At 37.3% G+C, this 12283-nt stretch overlaps 1 protein-coding gene across 1 annotated transcript in view; it reads left to right on the top strand.

Annotated features, from left to right (window-relative positions):
- Positions 1-12283, top strand: part of SPATA17 (spermatogenesis associated 17) — a 106339-nt gene that overhangs the window by 92852 nt on the left and 1204 nt on the right. Inside the window, exon 10 of the mRNA XM_066253512.1 lies at positions 10254-10336. Coding sequence (XP_066109609.1) covers positions 10254-10334 — 81 coding nt within the window. The 3' untranslated portion in view covers positions 10335-10336. The remainder of the gene's footprint in view (positions 1-10253; positions 10337-12283) is intronic.

Here is a 12283-nt window from a genome sequence, read left to right as displayed (position 1 = left end):
GCTTCTGTGTAAAAGTGAAATATACTTCGCAGTTGTCTAAGGCACTGTTAATGTGGGCTTTCTATCAGGTGCAGCTGAGTCTAACCCCAGTTAACACAATATTTAAGAAAGCCTTTCTGATGCTTTCAGATGCAGGTGCAAACTAGAATTTGTGAAAGTGGAAAATAAAGAGCATGTAATAGCTAGGTGTAGTGACTAGGGGCCACTAGACTTATAAAGAGGGACCACCTAGGACAGGGGTCAGAAACCTTTTTGGCTGAGAGAGCCATGAATGCCACATATTTTAAAATGTAATTCTGTGAGAGCCATACAATATGTTTAACACTAAATACAAGTAAATGTGTGCATTTTATGTAAGACCAACACTTTTAAAGTACAGTAAGTCTCTGAATTCTTTTTAATAACGTTGTTATGCTGTTGCTAACTAGTGATAAATAAAGTACTTCTTACCATTAATGCGACTTATGGTGCTGCATGGTTTTGCTGATGGCTTTGTAGTTTGGTTGATACATGGTGAGGTTAAGCTTCCTACAGGTGTTGAGACTTCCATCCATTAAACGTGATCGTAGGTTGGTCTTAATTTTCTTTAGATGTGAGAAAGACTGCTCACATGCATACGTAGAGCCAAACATTGTCAGTATAGCAATATTCACACGCTGCAGTGAGTGGTATGTGACGGGAAGCATGCTCCAAGTTTTGACAATCAGCTGGTCTGCGGGTTGAAGTTTTTTCATTTCTCCCCACTTGTGCTTGCTCCCCAACTCTGCTTGCTTTCGTGCAAGTCTTTCTAAATCTTCATTCGTTGACTTGAACTTATTCACCCACATGTCTGAGGCCTTCAGGTCAGCAGCTTGTAGCTCAAAATCTCTGATGGAAACAACGGGGATGTAACTCAGGTCGGCACTGTCCACTGCACACTCTTGTGGATGGGTGATGAACTTAAAAAGACGAGTGCACTCACGAAATTCTCCAAAGCGCACTTTGAATGACTGCAGGAGATTAGATGTGAAGCCCGCTAGATGCTGGAGATCAAGATGTTGAGCAGGGCCACTTGCTGTGCATGCATCTTTAAACTCTCCCAGTTTTTCAAAGTGTAGTAAACGACCTGTTTCAGTGTCGGCGATGAAGAGTTCCAGCTTGTTTTCAAATACAAACACTGCTTGTTGAAGGGATAAGACTGTATTTCCAATGCCTTGCATTTTCACATTGAGCTGGTTCAGATGTTCAGTCATGTCCACGAGATAGTAGAACTTCAGGAGCCACTCAGTGTTAGCTAACTCAAGATGCTCGACATTTTTCATTTAAAGAAAAGTCTAGATTTTGCTCAGATAAGCCACGAAACAGCTGAGCACCTTCTCTCTTGACAACCAATGCACATTGCTATGCAGAAGCAGACCAGGATTATTCCCAACTTCATCCAGCAATGTTTTAAACTTGCAATCATTGCAGGCATCCCCAAACTACGGCCCTCGGGCCGCATGTGGCCCCTGAGGCCATTTATCCCCCCCCCCCCCCGCACTTCCAGAAGGTGTACCTCTTTCATTGGTGGTCAGTCAGAGGAGCACTGTATGTGGCAGCCCTCCAATGGTCTGAGGGACAGTGAACTGGCCCCCTGTGTAAAAAGTTTGGGGACCCCTGAAAGCTCGGGAAACAATAAAGTTGACCACCGAATGACCAGTGACATCACCTCACCAAGCTGCTCGCCACACATCTGAGCACAAAGCACCTCCTGATGTAGGATGCAGTGAAAACTTAGGATGGGTCTCTTTTCATGTTCACAAAGAGGCGCTACGAATCCTCTGTTTTTCCCCACCATGCACGGAGCACCATCAGTACACACCGAAATAAGTTTATCCATCAGTAGATTTTTTTCTTCAGCGAACTCAGTGAAAGACTTGAATAAACAATGAGAGGCCCTCTTGTTGTCTCTTTCATAGGCAAAACAGCAAGACTTTCCTCACGTAGTGTGTCACCAACAGCATACCTTGCAATCATGCTGAACTGGGATAAATGGCTTAACATCTGTTGACTCATCCAAAGAGAGAGAAAAGAATGGTGCTGCATTTATGTCCTTCACTTGTGTTGCCTCAGTTTGATTTGCCATCATGATGGTACGATCGTGAACAGTTCTTGCCAACAGAGGCATGTCTTTTATTCGTTTGATTATCTTCTCTTTACCTGAAAAGTCGTCAAAAAGTTCACTGGCAACATCAAGCATGAATATTTTGGCATACTCCCCATCTGCGAATGGCTTTCCGTTTCTCACAATTGCTAAAGCACCAACAAAGCTAGCCGAATTCCAGTCACTTTGTTGGGTCCAAACACGGAGTTGCTGCTGACTAGCTTGCACTCTGCACAGTAGCTCTTGACATGCTTTCTTCCTGCTGTCTTCCGCTGGATATTTCAATGCAAATGTAGTATGGTGTGTGTCAAAGTGCAGCTTTATATCTGACCGTTTCATCAATGCAATTTTATCATTGCATTTTAGACACACTGCAGAACCTGCTCTCTCCACAAAGGCGAATTCCTCTGTCCATTCCTGCTGAAAAGTACAATACTCCTCATCTTTTTTTCTTTTAGCCATCTTCTTTGTCAAAAGGGTTTCTGCAATTAGCTAGCTGACTACTTGATTAAAAGGAGGGAACTTTACTTTCTGACCCTCACAACGACCCGTGTACGTTACACATTATCCAATAAAAATCTGGTGTTGCCCCGGAGGACAGCTGTGATTGGCTCCAGCAACCCGCAACCATGAACATGATTGGTAGGAAATGAATGGATTGTAATACATGAGAATGTTTTATATTTTTAACATTATTACTTTTTTTATTAAAGATTTGTCTGTGAGCCAGATGCAGCCATCAAAAGAGCCACATCTGGCTCATGAGCCATAGGTTCCCGACCCCTGACCTAGGAAGATATATAAATATCTAAACACTCTGCTGTGCACCTGAAACTTATTTAATATTGAATGTCACCTGTAATTGAAAACTTTTTTAAAAAATTAAATAAGTAAGAAGGAGGAAATTCAGAACACTTTACTTAGAATTATCTGCTACTTGAAGACTTCGAAAGACCTCTTGGTATCACTGAGCACCAGGTCCTTTGTGATTACTTCAATTCTGCCCATGAGAACACAGGTATTAGTAATTGTTGGCAGTTTTTTTTCCTGCATCCTGATCCAATTCTTCCTTGGGATTATGGATGGCAGAGATAGAAAAGAGATTTTCTTAAGGCTCTAAATGTAAGATTTCTTGGAAGAAAAAATTCTTCCTGTAGGCTAATTAACTAGCCCCCATGATGGATAAGAGCTTAATGGGACATTGTGTGAGGTTAATATCCAGTAAATCATATTAACAGTTTTGAAAATTTGGATAGGCCCTAACCATATACTTGGAGAGCAGACAAAACTAATTGAAGTACCTTTGCCATTAATTTCCAAGGTCTTGGAAACTAATGGGTTTTCTAGAAATATCATTAATGATGACTAACACCTATATCATACTCTATATTAGCTAAACATATGTCAACATAGAAATACATAAAGTATTACACATTAATATTCTAAACTACATTGCTAAATGTTTGAAGAAAAGAACCTACAACTCATAATTATTTCAGTTTAGCACATGAATATTATATTCATGGGAAAGTAGGGTTTTAATGTGACTTTTCAATATGAAACAATTCTTATACTTTTTATTTCCTTAAGTACAGTAAAGATATACTTGTCAAAATTTGTTAAAAAGAAACTATAAATTACATCTGAAAAATTTGGTTTAGAACAGATTTAATCTACCAAGTTTAATTCAGAGATATTTTCTATTAATCATTTATATTAACCTTCAGATTGGTAACGGATATAAGGCATACTAATACACTAGTAAAGATTTTAACCTATTTGCATCAGAGCCAATCTGAACTACTTAGAAATGCTTTTTTAGTTGTTTTATTCTTTCTTATGTTGAATTTATTTTATATTTCTTTTAAAAAGGGCTCATTAAATAGAACAGTAAATGCAGCAACATTACAGGTGTGGTTAACCTACTTAACACTTCAGAGTTTCTCAAACACTTTTTAAGTATTAATTTCCTGGAATTCATTTACTAAGACTATAACCTATTAATGGTTTAGTTTTAAAGTACATTTAAAAAGAAATGTCAATGAATTAGTAGTTGTTATATATTGGCCACAGTGAGATACTTACTTTTTATTTTGTTTCTTATAAATTTTTACCTGTAGAACAAAAGTGGTGTGGTTAAGACACTACATACCGAGTTGAACTTAACTTTATTCAAGAGGTATTTTCTCCTATATTGTGTGACCATGCCAAACATAGAGTTTCCAAGGGCCATAATCATGTCAGTTGTTCTATTTTTATATCCTCTTAACCTTTAAATAATTTAATATTATTCAAAAATAAGAATGAAATAATGTATTAAATATTGAGATTAAATTCTTATATATCATATATCAAAGTTCCAGAATTTAATAACCTTTCATTGATAAAGTTTAAACAAATTAAGAGTTATATTTAAATGTTCTGCAATAAATTGCACTCTTAATGGCACCAGCAATAAACATCCCTTAGTATTTTGAATGCCAAAGTGTTTCACCTACTTATTTTTGAGTTCAGACTCAGTAAAGTTCAAGGGCACCCGTGTATGAAATAGCTTGTGAGAAAATTCCCATTGCTTTCTTAATTTGATTTAGTTTGGGAAAAGGACATGAGTTCAGAAAAATAGATCATCATATTTAGTAATGTTGGTTCAAATATAGACACTGAGCATTGTACATCAACTAGTAAATGTGTACATAATTTTGCCAAAGCTTATGAAGGGATTTGGCATTATAAAATACATTAATGTCTGTTGACTATCTCATCTGCATTTTTATGGTTTACTATGTAGACTTGCTTAAGGGAAGTATTGTTAACAATGTAGAATGTAAAAAATGAAAGGAAAATTTTAAAAAATGAGAAATTATATGTTTTGGTATTTTATAAAAACAATAAAAAAACAGGGCAAGAGGAATGCAGTTAGTAAAAGTGTCCAAGTGTAAAGGCAAAGTATAAATCTAAGAGGACTGGTAAACATTTTGTTGCAGTAATTACTTTATTTTTATCATATAGAACATGTACAAAGATCTGTAATGCTAAGTGATATTCACCTGACCCGCCCCACTCATCTTTCGAGTAAAGTCCTCCCTTCTAGAGACCATTGTCACCTCTTACCTTCTGGTTAACTTCTCATGCTGAGCACTCTGGGCTCAGGTGGGAAGAGCAGGGGGTGCTCCATTGGCACCCCCTCTCCAGACACAGAGGTGCCGGCTCTCCCTTCCCTTTAGGTCTGGTCTGGTTTCACTCCTCAGCTGGCTCTCGACACAAATTATGATTTGAGGTCACTGCTGTCTCCTAGTTATCCTGAAGATGCAGTTTTGTAGATGTTTATAATCTTCCGTGTTTGGAGGGGGGTCATTTCTGAAAGGATAAGGCAGGAAGTTCATTGCTCTGCCATCTTAAAACTATCAATAGAAGTGTTCCCAATGAATAATTTTACACTATGGGTCTATGTCACTTTTATAGAGGAGTTTTGAAAATAATAGTGGTGTTTCCAAAAAGAGAACACCCAGAACATTTTATTTAGTCTCAAGAATATTTGAATGTGGTAGATGGTGGATAGAAGCACAGACGGCCTGAGTTCCACCCCCAGGAGCCTGATCCTCTAGTGGGGAGCTGACACCTGTAAAGAATCTCTGTCATACGAAACAAACACCAGAACTGGGCTGTGAGGATGGCACAGCTGTGCACCAGAGGATGCAGTGAAGGGAGAGTCCATTGGCATCTGAGGAGAGAGGGCTTTTCAGGACAAGGGATCATCAGTTTTTATGTGAGACAATGTTTGAGAAGGATTTGCACCGAGGAAGAGCTTACTAAATTTTGGCTGAACATGATAGTGTTCAGCATTGCCGTTTTGACATTTTTCTTTCCATTTCTGTTCAGGGTAAATATTCTTTTCTTCAGCACTCTGTATAAGCAGTAATCAGTTTTACTTATTCTTGTCTTAATTTTCCTGAGAGAAATTAACAGAAACATTTCTATAGAGAAAATTTACCATCCAATGACAGTTACTGATATATCCTATAATTACAAGAAAAAAAATCCTTCCTGTGAGAATTTCATCATGTTAATGATGCATGTATATTATTAAGAATTATAAATACTGAGTAATAAAGCTTCAAGTTCATACATTCCCAGATGTTATTTTGGGGCTACCAGATTAGCCATTTTTCAAAAACATAAGCAGTAATTAGAAATCTTTCATAATTTCTTTCAGAAACAAGGTTTGATTTTAATTCTCCCACTTAAAAAAAAACTTGTGAGAAAACACTGTGTCAGAACTCGACATTTTTTGAGCTTGACAAAAATTAAGCGTAATTAAAATGAAATATTTGTGGTATGAATTATACTGCAATTAATATGTTTTCTGCCACTGCTTGAAGGATAAAATTAAAAGAGTGTTGTTAGCAGACTCCCTGCTGCGAGACTAATTTCTTGATTTTAATACCAAATATTATCACACACATTTTCACAGTGAAAGAGTAAACCGACAAGCAGAAAACGTTTGATCAAAATGATCGACTGCACAAGGAGACCTGTTGCCTTAAATGAAAGCAAGGCAGTATTACTGTTTGTTTTAAGATCTGATGACTAGTTGATTCCAAGGGTAAGATTTACACTTTTAAAGCCATTAACATAAGTAGAAAATTGCCTTCTGTTTTAGTTAGCTGTGCTTTTTAAATTAGCCAGTGTATTGTTCCAGGATGTTTGCTTCTTCAGGGGTAATCAGAAAATGAACAAGGCATGGCATGCCAGAGCCTCCCTGCCAGCTAGCCAAGACATTATAATACATCCCAGCACCAAATTTCTGATGTGAACAATTTTAAGAAAAGTGGAGGAAACGATGCATTCTGTCATTATGTCTGTTACAGGGGGATCACTTTTTCTCATATGATTATACCTTTGCCGAAAAAACAGGCTACCTTGACAAAAGAGAGTCACTGCTATCTTAAAAGGAACAATTCCCCACCAGCTACTTACCCAGACTACACATCACGTGTTAGTTTCAACGTGAACATTTTTACTGGCCAATTATTTTTTGGCATATGGCACCATTTGTGTTATCAATGAAAGAAATAGGTAAACATTATTAACAGACCTTTCTTTCTCCAAATGTCTCTCTTGCATCATGCTGCTTGAAGGATATGAATAGGGAATGAAGGATTATGGGCTGGGACCCATCACTCACTGAACCTCTTCCTCGGGGACCAGAAAGCCTCACAAAACTAAAATTTTGGGTTAGTGTTCATGAAGAGTTATTTACAACTTACCCGTAAAGAGTAGCAAACAATATTTTGAATCAATTAATTCATTTTACCTAGCCATTTTCTCATTCAATCGTTGGTCTGTCTGTCCAGTGTTACTTGTGCCCTTGGAGGCATGATGGCACCTTTCTGACACTTAAGAACACTAGACAGTAATCAGCAGTATGCTTGGGGTCCATGTTAAACAGTGAAATTACCAACCCAAAGAAAAAAATGTGAAAAATACGGCACTAAGTAGAGCACTAGAGCGCACGCCTCAGCTGGAAATGTGTGTGTTGATTGACTCAAGTTTTTCACCACCCTGCTCATATCTACAGTGTGTTTGTAAAGTCATGGTGCACTTTTGACCGGTCACAGGAAAGCAACAAAAGACGATAGAAATGTGAAATCTGCACCAAATAAAAGGAAAACCCTCCTAGTTTCTGTAGGATGATGTGGCAGCATGTGCACATGCGCAGATGATTATGTAACACCCTGTATTCAGCAGAGCAGCCCACGGCCATGCCAGTTGAGATGTGGACGGTACAGAGGAAAGTTCAGTGTGTTCTGTGGCTCGCTAAATTTGAATCGGTGACCAAAGTGCAACGTGAATATTGGCACGTTTATAACGAAGCACCACCACATAGGCATAACATTACTGGGTGGGATAAGCAGTTGAAGGAAACCGGCAGTTTGGTGGAGAAACCCTGTTCTGGTAGGCCATCAGTCAGTGACGAGTCTGTAGAGGCTATATGGGATAGCTACCTAAGGAGCCCAAAAAAATCTGTGTGTGAGCCCACATTGAACTGCACTGAATAGGTATGAACCTGGGAGAGTTTTTCTTTTATTTGGTGCAGATTTCACATTTCTATTGTCTTTTGTTGCTTTCCTGTGACCGGTCAAAAGTGCACCATGACTTTACACTCTGAGGATTGATTTTAGGGTCACAAGTAAATTTTTTTTTTAATTTTTTTTTAATTCATTATAGAGAGGAGAGAGAAGGGGAGAGAGAGAGACAGAGAGGGAGAGAGAGAGAGGAGAGATAGAAGGGGGGAGGAGCTGGAAGCATCAACTCCCATATGTGCCTTGACCAGGCAAGCCCAGGGTTTCGAACCGACGACCTCAGCATTTCCAGGTCGACGCTTTATCCACTGCGCCACCACAGGTCAGGCGTCACAAGTAAATTTTGATGATGTAGTCCAGGGCGTACAGTTTCCATCTTCTTTCCTTGGTCTCTAGAGTGATGGGGTTGAATGAGAGAGTAAGGATGGACTAACCCAGATGGCTCAGCCTCTCAGACTGGAAACAGGTTCATGTTTCCCCGGGGCCAAGTCTGTGTATTCATCATTCAATCACTCCTTGGGCCAGATAATATTAAGCATCTATCATATTTTGTACCAGATGCTGTGCTAAACCCTCGGAATATAACTGTGGACACGATGTGACCTGTCTTTAGCAGTTAATCTCCTCATGTGAGTGTTGATAGGCTATATCTTTTAAGGAATTGGTCCATTTCATCTTAGTTATCAAGTTGTGGTCAACTGTTCATAATACTTCTTTATTTATCCTTTTAACGTCCATGGCATCAGTAGTGATCACCCATCTCTTTTAGTAATTATTAGTAATTTGTGTCTTCTCTCTAGTTTCTTATCTATCCTTGCTGGGTGTTTATCAATTGTATTGATCTTTTCAAAGAACCAGCTTTTTTGATTTTGTTGATTTTTACGATTCCATTTCAGTCTCTTAAGTTTTGCTCTGATTTTATTATGTCTTTTTTTCTGCTCACTTGTATCTAGTTTCCTAAAGTGGAAGCTTAGATTATTGATTTTTATATCTTCTTTTCTACTATATGCATTCAATGCATTTAAAGTATATACAATGTGGCCCTGGCCGGTTGGCTCAGCGGTAGAGCGTAGGCCTGGTGTGTGGAAGTCCTGGGTTTGATTCCCAGCCAGGGCACACAGGAGAAGCAACTATCTGCTTCTCCACCCTTTCCCCTCTCCTTCCTCTCTATCTCTCTCATCCCCTCCTAAAGCTGAAGCTCATTGGAGCAAGGTTGGCCTGAGCACTAAGGACAGCTTCATGGCCTCTGCCTCAGGTGCTCAAATGGCTCCGGCCGCAATGGAGCAATGCCCCAGATGGGCAGAGTATCGCCCCCTGGTGGGCATCCCGGGTGGATCCTGGTCGGTGTGTGCGGGAGTCTGACTACCTCCCTGCTCCTAACTTTGGAAAAATACAAAAAAAAAAAAAAAAGTAAAGAAAAGAAAAAAGAGAAGATAAAGTATATACAATGTGAATATTTTTTATCTGAAGTAATATGAAATAAATATAAAAAAACAAAAATTGAAATGTACATTTTAAAGAGGTGTTTTACATATTCAAAATTATCTATTATATTAAAATGAAAACTAAATGTAATTACTAAATATCAAAAGGTTTAAGATTATTTAAATAAAACTAGTGATTTCTTCATTTCTTTTTTCAAAAATTTAATTATTGTTATATATATTTAAAACCAATAATAATAATAATGATAATACAAAGTCAGTTAGAGCAGTGGTCTCCAACCTTTTTTGGGCCACGAACCAGTTTAAGTTCAGAAAATATTTTCACGGACTGGCCTGTAGGATGGGACAGATAAATGTATCACATGACCAAGACAAGCGTCAAGATTGAGTCTTAGACGGATGTAACAGAGGGAATCTGGTCATTTTTTGAAAATAAAACATCCTTCAGACTTAAATATAAATAAAACGGAAATAATGTAAGTTATTTATTCTTTCTCTGCGGACTGGTACCAAATGGCCCATGGACTGATACCGGTCCACGGCCCAAGTTTGGGGACCACTGAATTAGAGCTCTGTGGTGATCTTTGCTCTTTTTCCTTCTAGGATTTTCAAACTGTATTACCATCATTTGACCTCTTCTCCAAGTATGGAAAATTATATTCAAAAGCTGGACAAATTTTATAAAGGTATGCATTTTTGCTAAGTACTTCAAACACTATTTTAAGTAACAAAAAAAATCAAAAAAGAATAATTTAACTGTCAAGCATTTTAAAAGCCATGCTATAATAATATTAAAGACACATTTTTTTTATTCTAGTCAAATGGTTTTTAACATTTAAAAAATCATGGGTTCTCCTTTTTTTTCACATTTTTAAAATTAATTTTAATGTGGTGACATTGACAAATCAGGGTACATATGTTCAGAGAAAATATCTCCAGATTATTTTGACATTTGATTATGCTGCATACCCCTCACCCAAAGTCAAATTGTCTTCTCTCACCTTCTATCTGGTGGGTTCTTTTTTTTCAAATCTCCAGATGGACTCAAAATAGGTTAAGAAATACAACTAACAAAAATCTGAAGTGCCCTTTCTCTTTATATTAACTAATACAATAAAATAGTTTTATACAACACAGAGAAAAATGCTATGGTGTCTAAAAGCAAAACATTTCTCAAAACTATACTGATAGTTAGTTTAAAATACTATATTCAATACATGTGTTATTTGAATCTTGATAGAATTCCAAATAAATAGTGTCCAGGGTCTCTGATTATCAAAGTTTGCAGTATACAAAACCCAGACCTACACAGAGACCTATGGAATAGGCTCTCAAAGAGTACTGTATCTGCTTGCTAAGGTGTTTAAAAATAGAGGTGTGATTACAATCAAAGTGAGACTTAACAGGAGTATTCTAGCATTTTCAGCTGAATTAGAGGAGGTTTTTGATAAAAACAGCACAGATCACTACAGTTGAAGGAAAATAGGCAGAAATAGGATACTGTGCTAGTTAGAATGCCCCAGGTATCCTTCCACACCAGGATCCAAGGGGAGAGCTCTGGTGCATTGGAGAAGGCAGAGTAGACTGAAGCAGCTTATGTTCCTTAGACTCGGTATCAGGGACTCCCGTTCCCCACTTACAATTTTGGGTGCTTCACTGTGGAAATCAATATCTTAAATACAGATACCTTTTAATGACTCCAGAAAAATACATAAAGGGAAGTGTGAAATACTCATATATAATACCAAGTGGGATTGCTGTTTCAAAGGTTTATAAAATATCATTACCCATTGGAGCATTAATCTGGTATTTCTAACTGACAATATAAAGTAGCCTAAATAAAAGCTTCATATCTGTGTGTGACTTAGATTTTATTTCAAAGGTATAGTCTGTTTGTAATGACAAGTGTTGAAAACAAGTTGAATACTTATTACTAAGTTAAATAAATGATGAGACATAACAGGTAAGGTATAGATCCTTACCTGTTAATCTGAAAAGAACATAATGTATTTCTAAGAAAAGAAGGCTTGATTCAAAAGAACCCTTATAGCTTAATTCTATTAAAATGTCTGTACATGTGTATATGCACACATACATTGTATTATATAATGTGTGTGATTTTATAAAAACGCAGCTGCATGTTCTTCTGTGTTACATACACACACAAACACACACACATATATATGTATATATACACACACACACACACACATTTGTATATGGCAAAAATGTTAAAGGAAGTTTTCTCTGAGTACTAAGATTATAGATACCTTTTGGGGAGACATGTCCTTGTATCCTTATTTTTTGAAATTTTTATCTAATCAAACAAAAGCAAAGTCTTAAAACAAAATTCTCCAATATGAATGAACTCTTCTCTACCAATTACAAAAACAGTTTGACTTTATTCTAGTCAATCATAATAATTTAGGCACAAATACCTTTTTTCCTGAAGACAAAGTAATTACTTGCCAAATTATTTCTAAGAAAGACAAGGATGAGTAACAAATGTCTCACATCGCTCTTAATTAAAAAGAGTGCACAACGAGCAAATTACAAATACATGATAGAATTTAAAAAACAAAAAACGCTTGGTCACTCTGCTCTTGGGTTTTTAACTATTTTGTGGATTGAAA

This window comes from Saccopteryx bilineata, chromosome 1 (assembly GCF_036850765.1).
Source record: "Saccopteryx bilineata isolate mSacBil1 chromosome 1, mSacBil1_pri_phased_curated, whole genome shotgun sequence".
Taxonomy (NCBI): domain Eukaryota; kingdom Metazoa; phylum Chordata; class Mammalia; order Chiroptera; family Emballonuridae; genus Saccopteryx; species Saccopteryx bilineata.
This window is presented reverse-complemented; position numbering and strand designations above follow the sequence as displayed.